This window comes from Chiroxiphia lanceolata, chromosome Z (assembly GCF_009829145.1).
Source record: "Chiroxiphia lanceolata isolate bChiLan1 chromosome Z, bChiLan1.pri, whole genome shotgun sequence".
Lineage (NCBI taxonomy): Eukaryota > Metazoa > Chordata > Aves > Passeriformes > Pipridae > Chiroxiphia > Chiroxiphia lanceolata.
Window position 1 is genome coordinate 34,856,391 of NC_045671.1, and position 17,915 is coordinate 34,874,305.

Here is a 17,915-nt window from a genome sequence, read left to right on the forward strand (position 1 = left end):
CCTGAGTGTGGCAGGGCTACAGAATGCAGTACGTGCCCTTCTTCCTTACTCCCAATCTTTTCAACTAAACTGGACAGACCGGCTATTTTAAAGTTATTCGTATGTGTTTTAGAAGAAATATGTTTGGGGCACCATTCCTTGTAGAGGATCACAAGTCTTTTTCATCTCTTTCTTTCATGAATGTACACAGTGAGGATTAATCCTCATCTTTGCAAATAATCTCCTGACTTTGCAGCACACTTCCGTTAGTAATTAGTATTGAGAGGGCAGGAGAAGAGACTATTTTTCCTTGTTACTTTTTTTATCTAGAAATAATTTGTCTTGTGCAAAAGGAGTTTCTGACACTAGACAGCACCTTTGACTACTGGCAAAACAACTGAGTTTGTGACCACATCCAAGTGCCACTTCACAGGATGCTTTGGTACCGATCTGGGCTTACATACATAGCACCGTGCACTACACATGGTGTTAAGACACTGCCAGAGTGTGTGCATCCAAGTTGGATGGTTTCAATCCTGCTGTGTCTACTCACTTTTTTGTCAAACCTGTAGGACCACAACTGCCCTACATAATGATGTAGAATGAAGTGACATCACTGGGAACACTGACATTGAATCAGGCCCTCAGCCTATAATCAACTACTTCAAGGCACAGCCTGTCTCAGTCCCGTAGATGTTCAGGGATCAGCTGAAAGACAGCCCTATACCAGGCCACAACCCTGCTGTCTTCCCAGACAGACTTAAGCAGCAAAGGTGGCTACTCCCAGAGAAGCCTGCTGGAAGACCTCTGAACTGTGAAACAAAGTTTTTAACTGATATCCCCCCGCCCCGGGTACCTGGTCACAATGGCCTAGGACTGCCTATAAAATGATTATTTGTACACCCATAAGCACTGATAAGTGAGTTCAGAGTAATGAAATGTGAATTTCATAGGATTTTCCCCACACTGATTACAGGTCAGGGTAAAGTGGTGACTCAGTTGATCTGTATCTGCAATATGATGCTGCAGCACAATCACTGTATTTCACAGGATCACAAACTGGGTGAGGTTGGAAGGGATCTCAAGCAGGCCTACCTATAACAAGCTGCCCAGGACCATGTCCACATGTTTTTTAATATCTCTTAAGGACAGAGATAGGTTGCCCCCTGGGCAACCTGTGCCAGTGCTCAGTCATCCCTACAGTGAAAAAGTGTTTCCTGATGTTCAGAATGAACCTGCTGTGTTTCAGCTTCTGCCCATTGCCTCTTGCCCTATCACTGGGTACCACCGGAAAGTGCCTAGCTCTGTCCTCTTTGCACCTTCCTTCTGGATATTTATATAAATTGGTAAGATCTCTCTCTGAGTCTTTTCCAGGTTGAACAGTCTTAGCTCTCTCAGCCTTTCCTCTCAGTAGAGTTACTGAAGTCTCTTCATTACCTTAGGCACCTTTTGCTGGAATCCCTCCAGAAACTCCATGCCTCCCTCTCTTGTACTGGGGAATCTAACCTCAAACTCACTGCCCACCAGGCAGAATTAAAAAGGCTAAGTACTCTAGTAGACAAAGAAACTTTTTTACCAGAGTGTTTAGGCTGCATCTACGTCAATAGAGTCAAGTCCTGATTGTGCTTCAGTAAACTGTGTTAGAGCACATCTGAAAATCACGTAAAAACTTGCTGATCCCCACAGTTAAACAAGAAAACACAGTCCAACAGGCAAGCAGCAGTTTCATGGGCCTCAAATCCAGATTTTTGTAAGATTAAGCTTGTCCATGAAAGTCTGACAGCTAGATAATGGTAAGTGGGAGATAGTACCCTGTAAGAATCCCAGACTCTTCCAAACTGCAGTTAAGTCCTGGAACATCCTAGTTGTCCTTCATAACAAGGAGCACTCAGTTTTTAAGGATAGATCCGATTCCTCTGCAGAAGATGCAGAACTCCTTACAGCAGGCCTCTAGAGACAGTGTGTCTCAAGGCACAACCTGAAGCTGTTTTCGTAATTCTTAGGAAAGCTAAGCAGCTGCTGCCAGCACTCTCCAAGCACCAACCCTTACACAAAAGCACTGGTGTATAGTCTGTACAGTCATACAGTGCTCCGAAGGTGGATGAGCCATGACCATAGTGCATGCAGTACACTGGAGAAGCCTGCAGGTACCCTCAGGTGCAGGCCCAGACAGCTGGGATAGTTATGCCATTAGAGTGCACTCTATTTGGATGCAACCAAGTTCCTGTGAATAGCTCAAGGGGCTTGCTCAACTGTATTTAATAGAAATAACAACAATAAATGGTACATGTGTCGCAGGCAGACTCGAGACTAATTACTCTAAATCTTGTGAATTATAAATACCTAAACACCCCACATTTATCATTCTGACACCCAGTTCCAACAAAATTTCTGTTCCTAACCAGAAGAAAACAGAACAACCTGGAGGTGAACTCGCAGACAGGCAAAGAATACATGACAGTGTTCTGTGCTGGGGATTTCTGCAGAAGATGGAATTACAGAATTTGTACAGCTTTCATTGTTAGAAAAGTAGGAAAAGCATTCTGAAAGGCAGGCTGGCAGAGGTCAGAGTATCCTTGCAGTGTTGTAAGTAAAGCAGAGGACATGGAGGGGACTGCCTTTATTTAGCAGAAAAATTGAAATAGGATTAAAATTAAAGGAATAACCAAATTAAATGGAGAGATTGAACTATTTGTACAAACATTTTAGACATCTAGGTGATAAACCCACAGAACTGCTGATAAAACAGATGTAGATTTGAAAAAGGAGTTATAACTGAAGAAAACATTTACACAAATCAAAGTTCAATGATTAGCTTTACTTTGTACTTCAAAATTGGCTTGTAGCTGGTGATCTTCATATTTTTGGTTTAAATTCTAGTTGAGAAAAATTGACAAAAAAGCTGCTGCTGTAGCAGATGACAAAGTCACAGCTAATGTGACTGACAAGCAAGTGGGGTTCCTCAAACACTTCCATGAAAAGGGAAAAGTATCATTTCCTAGGGCCATGTAACTCATCCTAAAGGTCTCCTAAAGTTTAAAAATTGTGATTTCTAAACAAGAAAAGCACCACACAGAAATATTTCTTAAGAAAAATGGCATGTGTCAGAACCACAGTCAAAAGTAACTGCAGGAGCATATGATTACGACTGTACACCATTTGATATGTGTAAACAAAAGAAGTTCAACACAAGTAGTAGAGGTATGTTATAAGTATGTTGTGTTCGTGAGAGCTATTTTAGCAAAAGGTGACAGAATTAGAAGTGTAAATAACTGGATTTAGATTTAAAACGGGAACAACTGAGAGTAATTTCAAAACATTTTATAAAGTAGCCTAGACAGCCACAATTATACAAAACAAAGAAAAAAGAAAAGTGAAAAATAGTAAAACTAGCCTGAATAGAAGGAGAGGTAAAAGGAGAAAACTGAAATAGGTAAGACAAAAACTTGGGAAATCTGGTGCATTTTTAATAGAGTCAAATTATGAACAGTGAGGCTCCACATAAGACCTCCCTTTCTTTTTTTTTGTAATGCCAAGACCACTTAAAACCACAGCGGTCCCTCAATGAACTGCTGTGATAGAACACTTCATATTTATTAAAAAATTTAAAAATATATAAAATTTGCAAATATTTCTGTTTCTTTGTTAGGAAAGCACAAACCACATCTGCAATGACAATGAAAGAGCACTCACTGAAGACAAACATTACACAAGATTTACTAAAGTTAAAACACTTTCACTCATGAGGGTCCAGACACACCTTACCAAATGTTTAGAAGGAACATATGTGTTAGGAAGTCATGCTGACTCTTGAAATATCACCCAAAAAATCCCAAAGGGTGGAAAAGAGCTGAGGGGAAGAGATTGCATACCAAGACCTACGCAGTTTTTGCATTCAAATGGTTTGCTGTACAAAGTCAGTGGTTTTGAGGAACTAGGCATCTGCTAAGCAACTGATCATACAACAAACCAACACAGCATGCACCAAGAAACAGTTGTTTAAACAATTAAGTAGTAAACTACATAAGTAGAAGTCCTCAACAGGCAGCTGTCTTCTAAACAAGATCCCAACAATACTAAGACTGGGGTAAGAAACTTAAAAATATTCACCCACTAGAGAGAATAAAACCATAACATTATTATTGACAGTACTTGTAGGTGACACAAAAGCTGTTAACTCGTAAATAATGAAGAAGATATTATGCTGAAAAGTATATTAGAATAACTTATAAAACAGAAACAGGCAATTATTGTGCTCCAAATACTGTTAAATATTAGCTTGTCAAGCAATTAATGAACCCGCCTTAAAAAGTAATTATTTAGAAGAGCATTTAAGTTACAGCAGTCAGCCATCTAAACACGAATACTTTAATGTCATGGCTCAGTAGGCTGTTGCATTCCTTGAACACATGTTAACAGTGGTATTTCAACTAGCAGTACTCCTGTACTTGTACTAAAAAGCATACACATATCAGTGCTCAATTCTCATGATCTGTACTTCAGTAATGACACTGAGTTGGAAAGGAGTCAAAAAACAGCAACGAAAATGATTAAAGGATCAGAAAACTACTCTACAGTTACAGAGTTAGAATTGAACTGCAGAACCACTCAGACTGAGCCAGAAACAGGATACTGGAGTCTTTTCTTTCTGTTCTCAAAGTTGATAAAAAAATGTAATGTTCATGAAGATGATGAACTTAAAACATGAGTAGTACAATTACTTTATCTCTTATGCTTCATCTAAAGTCAGAAAACAAATTCCACAATAAATAAAACAAACAGGTTATCAGACAGGTTGCTGGCATTTTGTGCAATAACCATGTACTTTGGTTCAAAAAACCCACACTAGCTGTTCAAAAATGACACCAAAAAAACCCCAAACCAAACAAAAATAAAACCCTAAAGCAAAAAACAACCCCACAGAAAGAAACCCTCCAAAACACACAAACAAGCCTGAGAGCTATTGAGCACAGTGATATATACAATTAATATCACTATACCTGAACTACAGTCTAGATTGGTAGGCTAAAATATTGTTTTAAATAAGACAGATATACTCAATCATGAAATAAACATATGTCTTGCTCATGGCTCTGTTTTGACTACTTCCCCAGAGTTCTGACTCTCTGTGCACATTAAAAAAAAGCTGCACAGAAATGAGAAGGTATTAGAAAACTGTGTACTTCACTATGCAGAAGTAGCTTGGTATCATGTAAACACGACAAAACAAACAGACACAGAACTCCAGCTACAGAGTATTCCAGAAAATAGTGTCATTTATTGGAGACAAAACCAACTAAAATAAAAAGCAAAGGCATTACAAAGTACTGTCATGATAGTTTTTTTCCCCTTTTTTAAGTTGTTCTAACAAAAGAATGTGTCCTAATGGCTTGATAAGTCATATAAAGTAATTTTGCCCATCATGGCTGGGCTTCGTGAACGAAGATTTGGGAAAGGCTCTATCCACATTTGTTACAAGCACGCTGGTGGCTAATAAGGCCAATACGAGACAGACATATCCGACTGCAAAAGGTGCAGCAGAAAGACTCCTTACGTAGTATACCCTGCAAGACACGATTCTTTCTGCGTCCCCCCGTCGGAGTAATTTTGCTAATTACCATATAAAAAATCCCACCATATTTCATCTTTTTTGACAACAAAAGCTTCTTGCTTTACTAGTTTTATATTATTTATTGGAAACTCCACAGACAAAAGATACAATCTAAATATTTAAATACTATGCTTCTCACTTTACTACATGAAACTGTAGACCAAAAAAATCTGTAAATCAAAACATCAGACAAAGCAGTTTCTGAGAATAACTAAATGAAAACTGCACCAATAAAACATGGTGGTAAATTTAGCAAAAAAAAATACAGGCACAAGAATGTCACTACCCAGACAGTGGTTCTGTTATAAATTTCTCCAAGAAAACAACTTAGAGGCATACATATGAGGCACTGTTCAGCCGCAGAGGTTTGCATTTGTCATAGAGAATACAGCCACAATTAAGCTATTAGCAAAATCTGTTCACATTGTTCATCTGATTTTGGTTCAAAGGCTAAAATCTTTAGAGATTACCGTGAGTCTAGTTCTTAACCCTAACTAGATTTAATAATTAATAGTAGTGTATTATTCTGTTGTGCAGCCAAACACAGAACAAAAACACAGCGAATCTAAATTCACTATTTTCTTGTCTTGCAGGTAAGTGGCAAGAATTAATGAGATTAAGTAAAGAAAGCCCAAGAGAACAAAAACTGTTCTAGACAGACAATGTTTCCAGATTCCTATCAACACCAACATTATTAAAAGTCAAGCTTAACGGACTACAAGACAAGCCATCTTTAGAAGTCAAATATTACTGATGCTAACTGTGAGGGTAGTGAGACACTGGAACTGGTTGCCCAGAGAAGCTGTGGATGCTTCATCTCTGGAAGCATTCAAGGCCAGGCTGGATGGAGCTTTGAGCAACCTGCTCTCTAGTGAAAGGTGTACCTGTCCACGCTAGTGGGTTGGAATGACATGATCTTTAAGATCCTTTCCCACCCAAACCAGTCTGTGATTCCATGAAACATGCTGCCTGCCAGTCAATTTACTGAAAATCAGTAATTACAGTGAATCTTTGTTCAGTTTGTTGATAATACTCAATTTTACATTTAGACGAATGCAAATTTACTCCTAAATTGTCCATTCTGCCTTTCTATGAAATCAGGTGCTAAACCAGGACATTCACTTAAATGAAATCCATCTTTTCATTGATCAGAGTAAATATTTATAATCTCCTTTAATTTATTTACCATTTCAATGATGAGATAAAGAGAGACCAAGAGGAAATGGAACACAGCACAAAAAATCTCATGCTATTTCCACGGATGGGGCATCCACAGCTTCTCTGGGCATCCTGTTCCAGTGCCCAGAGAAAGAAGTGCTGTTCCAGTGCACAGCAAAGAAGTTTTTCCTAATATCTAATCTAAACCTACCCTCCTCCCATTTAAAGCTGTTCTGCCTTGTCCTGTCACTTACAGACCCTGGCAAAAGGTCTTTCTCCATCTTTCTTATACACTCTTTTTGTAGATTGAAAGGCTGCTGCAAGGTCTCCCCAGCACCTTCTCTTCCCCAGGCTGAACAACCCACACTATCTCAGCCTCTCTTCATAGGAGAGGTGCTTCATCCCTCTGACCATTTTTATGGCCCTACTCTGAACTCACTCTAAAAGGTCCATATTGTTCTTGTGCTGAGGACTCCAGAGCTACACACAGGACTCTAGGTAGGGTCTCACCAGAGAAGAATCAATTCCCTTGACCTAACAGCCAGACTTCTGATGCAGTACAGGATACCCCAGCTTTCTGGGCTGCAAGTGCACACTGCCCACTCATGTCCAGTTTTTCATTCACCAGTACCCCCAAGTCCTTCTGCACAGGGGTACTCTCAATCCATTCATCCTCCACTCTGTACTGATGTCAGGGGTTGCCCCAACCCAGAGGCAATGCACCCAGGACCTTGCACTTGCCCTTGTTGAACCTTGGGAGGTTCCTATGGGCCCACTTTCCTTCCCTCAAGTGTACCAACTGCACCTCTGAGCTTGGTGGCACGTGAAAATCTCTTGAGGGTACAACTCAATCCCACTGCCTATGTCATAATGAAGATATTAAACAGTATGATTCCTTGAGGGACACCCCTGATTCTTGTTTCCACTTGGACATTAAGCCACTGACCATAACTCTTTAGATGCAGCCACCAAGCCAATTCTTTATTCGTTGAAGAGTCCATCTTGTGACAAGTGAAACAAACTTGTTTCACACCACTTTAATAGTAAGAATGATGTGGGGAACACCATATCAAAGGTCTTACAGAGGCCTAGAGAGATGACATCTCTAGCTCTCCTTTGTCCACTGATACAGTTACTCCATCATAGAAGGCCATAAGATTAGTTGGGCACAGTTAGTCCTTTGTGAAGCCTGTTGGCTGACTCTATAGTCATATCCCTGTCTTTCATATGTTTTAACGGATCTTTAGAGCATGGAACAGATACTCTTTAAAGACTAAAGCTAAGTTATAGACGGAGTTTTGGATTGAGTTTTAGCACTGCGAAAGAGGTTTCCCCGTCTTGGGAGACTGAAAAAAGTTTCTCAAATGTTTCTCATGGGGAATTTACACTAAATCCTTTCACCATGATGTGCAATGCCTGTAACTTCCCAGATGAAACCTCCCCAAAAAATTCACTTAAAAGGAGTTTGGATGGATTAGGAGAATGGTAATGAAATAAATGGACTTGGATCTCTAAGTCTCTCTTTCAATAACGGGCAAGGTCAGCAGTCTTCAAAAGTCAGTCAGACAGCTGCTTGGTGGCCTGCACTTTGAGATAAGCTACCAATCTCGTCATTGTTAATGATGACCAGGTGCATACATCATAAAAACCTCTAATAAAAAATGGCAGTCTCGGGACAGGAGAGACTAAACTGACATGAAGTATTTTCAAAAACAGTGACAAAGTGTCATGTTCCATTAACACACAAACAAGAAATTAAAAGAAGCAAATGAGACTTTAACCAGAGCTATGCAAATATTGGTGTAAGAACATGTGTTTTAGTCTTTGGGCTTTTTTCCCCAGCAAAACCACACTCTGACTCTGTTTCCAGGCTACTATTATTTCCTTTTTAAAAACAAACAAACAAAAAGAAATACAAGTGAGAAGTACTGTAAGCATCATTATTTTCTCTCCTAAAAGATCAAGTGAGTTAAAGCAAACTTTAGAAAGGAGTAATTCTGGGGTTGTTTGCAGGTTTTGTTTGTTTCTATTGTTCCTTTTTGCAAACCATCTTTGAAAGGTTTTCACTACCAACAGAAATGTTTCATTTCAACACCATCTAGACAGCAGACTCCAAAAAGGCAAACATCAGATGCTGCAAGTACCTGGATGTCTATAGAAGAATCTGTGCAAGACACATGAACAATGCTTTTTTTTTTCTGCATTTAATTTCCATTGTTTTTATTGTTCTGGTCTATGAGACCAACTGACACAGTGCTTTGTAAACTCAGTATCAGCAAAATATATATTCCATGCTTGATCCTCAGTTTTCCAAGCATGATCAATTCCCAAAAAGCAAAGACTGACAGCATCTTTTCCGACTTCTATGCATTTGAGTCTTTCAGACCTTCTAAGTTAGCAGTTGATGCTACAGAAGCCTTCCATCTGGCTTTCTGGATGACTCTGAAATGTGGGCTGGAATAGCTTTCGGCATTCTTTTTCAATATTCTCTAATACAAGCAAGATAATTACCATTAACACTTAAGACTTTAAGAGTTAAAAACTCCTGTGGTGGGTTTACAGAACAAGGAGATAAAAGCAACTTTCTTTAATTCACAGAAATGTTCTCATTCAGTACAAAGATTCCTGACAAAGATTATCTTGTTCCTTTTGAGTTTGCAGCTGGTGGAGGAATGAACTAGCCAACAACCAAGAAGCAGTATGATAGTGGTCTAAGAGCATATAGCTCACATACCGTGACAGACAGATTAGCAAGACTAAGCAGTTACGTATAGTCTGTGCTGCAAGAACCAATACTATTAAATCTACAATATTTTCTCCCTAATGAAGAATTTAAAAATGTACCTAAGACATATTCACTACATAGTACCTCAGTCTGTAAAACCATGATCAAGAATGGGATTTCGTGCCTGTATCATAACTAAACTAATAATTTTTAACTTGATTCCCATTTACTGAAAGAATCTCTAGCAGGTTGAGTTTCTATCACATCCAGATACACCAAGTTCCTACAGAACAAAAACCTGAGCTTCCATCTTGGTGCTAACTTGAAAGTGGTTAACCCCATTTGGGAAAACACCCTTCTGATCCACATTTGGCAATACTAAGATTAGAGGTGTATTGTACAGTAAACATCAAAGGAGTTAAGGATCTTACTGCACTCATCTCTTCAGAGAAGAGAAGACCAGGTATGGGAGGGGGAATATAACGTATTTCAAAATTTAACTGCCCTTTCCACAGTTTCCCTTGGGAAAAACAAATCCTCCTTCAACAGACTTTTGACACCTGGGACTGAGTCGCAAAATACTTCAAGAAAGACCACCATGACATTCTCCTAGATACAAAACAAAAGACACAGATAATCAGTGAGGACAGGACCTTGGGTAAACATTTTATCCACATATCTGCTCTGAGACAAAAACAGGCCCAGACTCAGGCACTAATCAAAACTGCCTGGTCTCATTCATTCCTAATAGATGCATCTTCCATACACAAAGCAGGTCAATCTAAATTACAAACAGCAGAGCTCACAGATGAAGGCGTCAACACACAGCTCAGCTGTGCTGAAGCAATAGTGACACAGCCTCTATCTTTTCAAATTATTGAATCACAAGGTGTTTTCGCTTTCATAAACTTCCTGATGTTCTGTTCCTTTATTCAAGCAATGCACATATTGCACACCACCTGTTTATCACAGAAAGGTGAGCTGAACCACCAGAGTGCAGCTCACCTAAACCATACAGTTCATACCAGCAGTTTTCCAGATGATTCTGTCTTAATGGATGGACAAAGAAGGACTCTTCCTGGTGCATTTTATTTTTGTTTCTGGAATAGCCACACCACTTTCTCAAATGCGAAATGAAACCAACAGCACTTTCCCGTTGGCAACAGCATCTGCTTTGGGTACTGGGATAAAACTCTACAGTACTGTTAAACACTAAGCGTAGTGTGCAAATTAAGTAGTTTGACTATTCCATGCCATTTGTCCTTTGAAAACCTACAAAGGACAAAAATTTGTAGACAAGCACCCTTCAGTTTAGTCTCTGGATCAGCTTTACTTACTGAGGAAACAATGTGCTTTCAGAATATTTAAGATTTAAACTATAGTTTAGCCTGAAAAAAAACGTTTGTGCTGTTCCTGGAACTCCTCCAGCAACTTTGAAAAAGTTTAACTTCTCAAATTATGGTATCTTAGACTTCTGCCATCCAGTGTTAATACATCTAATTTCTTTGCATAGAGTTATTAATATTCAAAGCCTGCCGCATGCTTCCTTCTTTACGGCTAATACCACGTATAGGGCTTCCTAGTGTCTCCTACATGCTAATTCTTCCCTTGTTTTCTACTGTTTCCCTGCTCTTCGTTCTTGCCAGGTTTGGTAATTACAGTAAATAAAACGTGAATGCTGAACAATTTTGATACTTTTTCACTAACAGCTGTTCATACACAGTAGCATTCAAGCACAAGAAACAGATTTTTCCTGAGTCTTACATCATTCAGCTGGGAAAGGAAAAAATGCTCAGTGTCTATAGCATTCTATTACTGCCACAAAGCTGATCACCATTAATCACATATTTACCTTACTTTATTTCACACCTCCCCAGGATTAATTTTGCAGAGATTGCAAGGAAGTGCTCTTCCCTATGTAATTGCTGTATATATACCACTATATACAAGAAAAAACAATTTGAAGCAACTAAAGGAGCAGAATTATTATTTTCTAACTTGCAGCACACAGTCAAATGCCCATTCTCAAAGGATTTTTCTGCTCAGTATGTATTTTTTCATCCTACACTTATTATTGTTTGTCAGTGTAACACACAAACTTGGGGTCACTTGGCTCTTTTGACATTTAAATAAAATTAAATCAGTCTGAATTCTTTGACTCTTCAGACCCTCAGGTAGTTCCTATTAACTTCAGTGGGTGTAGATTACTTCTCAAGCAGTAAAAAAAAAAAAAAGCAACAAACCCTTTTCAATGGCTGCAAACAAAATATCCACTTGTGATGCATTAAAAATAAATATATTCCTAATTATTTTCTAAATATATGTTCTTCACATTATCACACAGATATCCAAATGATGATTTGTGCTTTCCTAACAGAAAAAAAAAAAAGATATTTTTATATATGGACATATATGTCTATATAAGAATATATCAAGGTGTTTTACATCCAGAATGAAATTATATTTCCTCAGAAACAGCTTCTGCTAAACAAGAGATATTTAACAATCTAGTTACAACACCTAACGATGTAGGTTAACTATTTGTTCATTTAACAGTTGTAAATATGTACTGTGTCAATTACCTAAATTATGTGAAAGAGGTCAGTGTGAGTAGGGCAGACTGATACAAATACACACTACAGGAAAAATAAGGAAGCTTGCTTGTTTCACCTTATGTTCAAAAGCATCTTTTCACATAAGACTGCTGCTCATGCCAATTCAAATGGCTTATCGTCCACCCATTTCCTTTGCTAACACACAGAACAGAAGGACACTCACATCAGGCAAGTCTCTTCACTGACATATCTACTACCTTCAACATAAGAAACACCTCTCCCTTAAAAAACATGCTTTGCCTATGACACACACCAACCAAAATGCTGCAAAACAGCACTGTCAAACACACCTCCAGTGCTTCATTTGGCCAGGGTTTGCAGCTACATAGGTATAGCTAGCACAATACTGGCAGATTATTTTCTCAGATACACAAGGTATTTCCTACTGAGAAAATAGTGTATAATATTAATATATAGAGTCTACAGGCAAAGGATGTCTCGAATTGATGGTTTATGGCAAAAATCTGTCACGCAGGCTCAAATGCTGCTTTCTGAGACCATGCAAAAGTTCCATGGATGACAAAGAAAAATGATATACATAGAACTACAGCATATAGCTTTTCCTACTTAAAAATAAATATGTACGTATATATATATATACACCTAAAGTACAAGCATGAAGCATACATTCGCATATGCTAATACAAAACATTAAAACACCTCTTTTTTCCCCCTAATTATGAAAACAATGTGTTTTTACAGCTAACAGCAAACAGTGGATGGATATTAAAAACTGTAAGCTTTGGAGAACACTCACAAGGTTTTGCGAAGTGTTCAGAAGTAATGAAATCCAGAAGAGTTTGGAAAATACAAGAGATTAAAACCAAATTCGGTGGAAGACTGAATTTGTTCCAAAGTGCCTTGAAATACTACAGCCAACTTGTGTTAGCTGAACTACTACCATGTAATATGCTTCAGTGAACATTTATTGATTCTGGCTTTCCAGAATCACAACAGCAAAAAAAATACTTTATCTTGTTCTAATCTCTTCAAAAAAGCAAGCAATGATGTACAATAAAATACCTAAAAGTGCTATTTTAATGTTTAATCACATAGAATGTTTATTTTTAAATGAATACCTAAAAATAAAAAAAATAATACCTAAAATAAAATATCTAAAATAAAAAACTTTTACTGCAGAACACAGTAAAAGTTTTCTGCAAATGACTTCAGATTTTGAACTCTGTGATTCCATGAGAAGTAAAAAGATATCATTAACACCTAAAAATGGTGTATCAAGCACACTGTGTGCGTCAGACAGTAACAATCAGGAGGAAACTAATTTTCCAAGAAAGCACTATCTCTTTCACAAGTTAAGGAGGAAAAAAAACTTTTCTCCTGATCCAAAAATGTTAATTTTTTTTAATGTTTGCTACATATATACATTTTTACGCGTGCACATCTAATTTTTAAACAAGTGTAAGAAAACAACCTGGCACAGATACACTTGTTTGTGCCTTAGAACCTTTTGAGTTAATAATATCTTTTACTTTGCACTTGCAACAAGTGTGAAAAACATGTACAGTCACTTAACAAGGCTCAGCTTAAATTGTGCTAGTGCTCTTTTTATGAGCCAAAGAATATCCTTCAGTCCAATATTTAAAAGCCCTTAACCCACTTTTCAGACCCACAATACTTTACACAGTGAGACTGGGAAGTTCGCACTTCTGACAAAAAAAATGAAAAGGAAAAAAAAGAAAAACCAAAGCAAATGTGTTTGCTTATGTTTACACTAGTGATTTTTCCCCTTAAAAGTAAGGGTGTAAGAGATGTAATGGGACAGTAAAGGTCTACTGAATATAAAAAAACCCAAGTGACATTAAGCAGCTTCAGATGGTTTTGACGCTACCAGCCTCAGCATTTTTAATGAATACTTTTTCATTTTAAAATGGTTTTGTCTGTCTTATAACTAGATGAATGACCCACACAAACAACACAAACTTAACAACTGAGCAATTTCCTATGCTGGGGAAGCAATGAAAGTGACTCAAAAAAAAATGCTAATGTGCAAGAAACCACACTAATTAAAGAAGTTTCCCTAAAATTTGTTTAGAAATTGAATCCTGAATCCCTACTCAATACAAAGACTCCAAGAGTGGTTCACCACCACACCGTGTTTTACAAGACAATTAACTGTTAAATCATTAAGTGTTAAAATCCAACCGTGGACAAGCAGTTTCAGTCTAACATATGACAGAGGCTGACAAAACAAAAGGCAAAAAATGTGTGCACAGTAACAATTTCTGTACTAGTTTTATTACCCAAGTATACAGATACACTATTAAATATGAGCAGCCGGAAGTTCACCCCTCTTATGCTTATGCCTTCACAAGCCTGTTGGAAGCTGGCATTGACAATGAATGCAAAACACAAAAGAGTTTTCCCTAACCTTTTTTATGGGTTGGCTTCTTCTCTATTGTCCCTCAAGTCACCAAGTACCATCTGGTCCAAAGCAATGCCACAACTGTTTAGCAGTGGGAGGACCTCATGAGGCAGCACAAGCTCTGCATTCCCGACTGTAGAAGTGGATCTCTGAATCTTTTCTCTAGGGAACATATACTAGTCTTGTTTAGTAAATTTCATACATCTCTGAAAATCTGGGAGAAGTCTCTAGCACTACTGCAAGAAAAATCAGGAAAATACAGAGACAATTTGGACCTAAGTAACAAGTCAAATCTAAGAACTGCCTCTCCTGAATCAAGTGTATGTCATTAATCATACTTAAACATCCATAACAGTATTAAGCAAGCTACTTTGCAATCTTCTTTGTGAATCCTTGAAGTCACAACATGCACTGACATAAACCAAAATCAGGCCAAAATGAGACAAAATGTTATTACTGCGAGTGCTGCATCGATGTTCACCACACCCCTCCCACACAGTTAAATGATCCCGATGCTCTTCTCCATATCCAGAAGACAAGCTACAGGAAATAGCATATTCGTATGGAAGCACTAAAACATATTCGGGCTTCAACTTGCCTTACCTCATTGAAAAGGCAGTTTACTCTCCCAGTATAAATCATTACATGATCCAAGACAAATATCTTCACCGTAAACATCCCGCATCCATTTGGAACATCCCCTCTCATCCACACACCAGATAGCAGTGAAAATGTATTTCAAGGCCTGTGAGTCCCAGGCAGAAACCATATTACACGACACAGTACATCACACTGGACATGGGCAGACGTATTTTAATTCAAAAGGCTTATTTTAACGTACGTCTATTAGATAAAAGCTATCTCTGCATAATTGCAGCTCTAAAAAAAACAAACCTCTGTTTTAATTAAGGAGAAATGATAAAGTAGATTGTATTTCCTTAACAGTGGGTGGATTCCAACGGTATTAAAGATCCTGTGATCATCCTGCACACTACAGGTTCCCTCTCAGCTTGGCATGTGCATCTGTGCCTTTGCGGCTCCCTTTTCTTTATACAAGTTGGTGCACACGCCGAGCACCCACTTTACCTCATGAAATAAAAATCACAATAAGAAAATGCAACCGGTGAGCTAACAACCTTCCCGAAGCTCACGGAACAATGCAGATATTACACCCGCCACCATCGATCTGCACAGCGACTCCCTCTGCGAGTCCCTTCCTTAAACTGCTTCGCTCCCATCGCTCTCTCACACACCCCGACATTTGCCCCGAGCCCCGCACCTCGTCACTCACCCGCGATCCGTCCCCTCTCCATTTTGGAACGCCGCTTCCCCTCCCACACCGAGCCCACCCCGCCGGCGAAGCCCGCGGGCGGGCACAAACGCCCCGCTCCCCGCGGCGAGAACTCGGCCTGTGGCTCCCCGCGGTGGGGGCGGCGAGCCCCCGGGGGCACCGCGGGCATCGCCACCGGCCCGGCCCGCTGTCGACTGCCTGCGCCCCGCCCCGCCCCGCGCCGGCCGGAGGGCGCCCGGGGCGATGGCGATGCCCAGGCTGCAGCCCCGGCGGTACCTGAGGGGTGCGCGCCGGCGACGGCCCGAGGCGAGCGGGCAGAGCCGGGCGGCGGCAGCCCCGCACTCACCCAGCAGCAGCAGCTTCAGCTCCCGGCGGGCGTCCCGCTTGTCCCGGCGCAGCTGCCGCTCGATCTCGTCGTTGATCCGCCGGGCTTCCTTAGCTTCCTCGCTCAGGCAGCACGCCATGATGGACTCCAGAGTCATTCTTCCTAGCTGGTTCAGACACAGCCCCCACCCCCCCTAAACCCGCACGCACACTCGCACACACGCACCCCGCCGCCGCTCCGGCCCCGGGGGGCACAGGCACTCTTCGAGAGCCCGGGGGCCGCCGCAGGGCAGGCGCGCAGGCGGAGCCGCCTCGATGCCACACAGGGGCGAGAAGAAAGGCAGGGCCGCTGGCGGCGCGGATCCCTGCTCCCTGCAGCTGACAACTCCTCCTCTCCTCTAAATCATGCACCAAACAACATGGAAACATCCACCGCGGCGGCAGCAGCAGCGCTACCTAGCCCAGCCGCCCCTCGCCCCGCTGCCCCCCTTCCCTCGCCGCCGCCCGCAGCCTGCGCGGTCCCCGAGTGTCCCTGGCGGCCGCCGACACCCCCGCCGCCCTCCGATGAGACCACTCCACCTCCCGTAGAAGTGCTAATGCCCGCTAATCCCTCCCCCGCCCCGCACACGCACACATCTCCCCGCCCCCGGAGCGGGAGCCCGGCTCCTGCGGGGTGGGCGAGACCGCCGCTGCCCTGCGGGAAGACGTTCGCTGTGACCGTCCCTTCGCCGCGGCCACTCGCCCCTCCGGCGGGAGTGGGGGGGCCGCTGCCGGGGACCTGCCAGTGCTGGGGCCTGCCGGGGACTGGCAGGGGCCGCGCTTGACTGGCTTTTAAAGGGATTGGCTCCGCAGGCGTGGTGCAGGAATATGGCGGCCCGTCTCCCGCCGCCGCTCCCACTCTCCCTCCGCGCCACCGAACGCCAGGGAAGAGCAGCCGGGGGAGCGGAACCCCCGCCCGCGCTGTGCCGCTCCCCACAGCGGCGGAGGGCAGGGGAGGGGAGGCGCGGGGAGAGACTGGGCGGATTCTCACACCAAATGGCCGCGAGGAGCTCTGCCTGCTGTAGTTTTTCATGCCAAGCAGCGCCTTCCCTACCGCCGTGTTTGCTTTCGCTTCCTTTGTTTTCAGTCGCGGGCACACATTTTTATTTAGTTCCAATCCTAGGAGAGATGACTCGGGTTGTCAGGCACTGGCGGAGAGGAGGCAAGGAGGAAGGGAAGGGAGAACGCCTTCTCCACCTTTGGCTGGAGTGGGAAAGCAGGAAAGCAGAGCGGGACACACGGCAGACCGCCAGGCATCGGGCAGCTTTAGCGCCCTAATACTCGGCCCTGCAGGGGAAGGCAAAGCCTCGCGTTCAGCAGGGACGCGCTGGCACGCCTCAGGGAACGGCACCGCCGCGGCCGATGCTCAGCTGCGTGGAGCTCCACTCGCCCCTCGCCTCAGCCCCTGCCTCAGGCCCAGTCTCTGAAAGCTGTCCCCACGTAGCCTCCGGTAGCCGCCGGGGTGATGGCACACAATCGGGCAGAATGCACTGACACGACTTCAGTTTTTGTGAAATTCCCACACCTGCACTTCCTCTGGCCACCTCCATATTAACCTACTTGTATCTAGGAATGTTGCCAAATCTGCTGGGAAACACGTACTAGCTTACAGTGGGTAGAAGGGTACATCACTCTCCATCCTCTGGTTCCTTTCCAGCACCCGCTGACATCTGTTTTAAAATTTGCATGCACTTTCCTAAAACTTTACCTAAGTACTGATAATATGAATTCAGTAAAGGGATAAGAATTTATCTGTCTTAAAAAGTAAGACTACGAAGGAATAAAAAACA

At 41.8% G+C, this 17,915-nt stretch overlaps 1 protein-coding gene across 2 annotated transcripts in view; it reads right to left on the reverse strand.

Annotated features, from left to right (window-relative positions):
• The window catches only part of LOC116781248 (guanine nucleotide-binding protein G(q) subunit alpha-like), a 130,618-nt gene extending 114,016 nt beyond the window's left edge, over positions 1-16,602 (reverse strand). Inside the window, exon 1 of one of the 2 annotated variants that reach the window (XM_032676953.1) lies at positions 16,109-16,602. In XM_032676953.1, coding sequence (XP_032532844.1) covers positions 16,109-16,244 — 136 coding nt within the window. In that variant the 5' untranslated portion in view covers positions 16,245-16,602. Of the gene's footprint in view, positions 1-15,762; positions 15,815-16,108 lie in introns of those variants that run through there. The other variant, XM_032676954.1, reaches the window with a different exon arrangement.
• Positions 16,603-17,915: the final 1,313 nt, after the last annotated feature.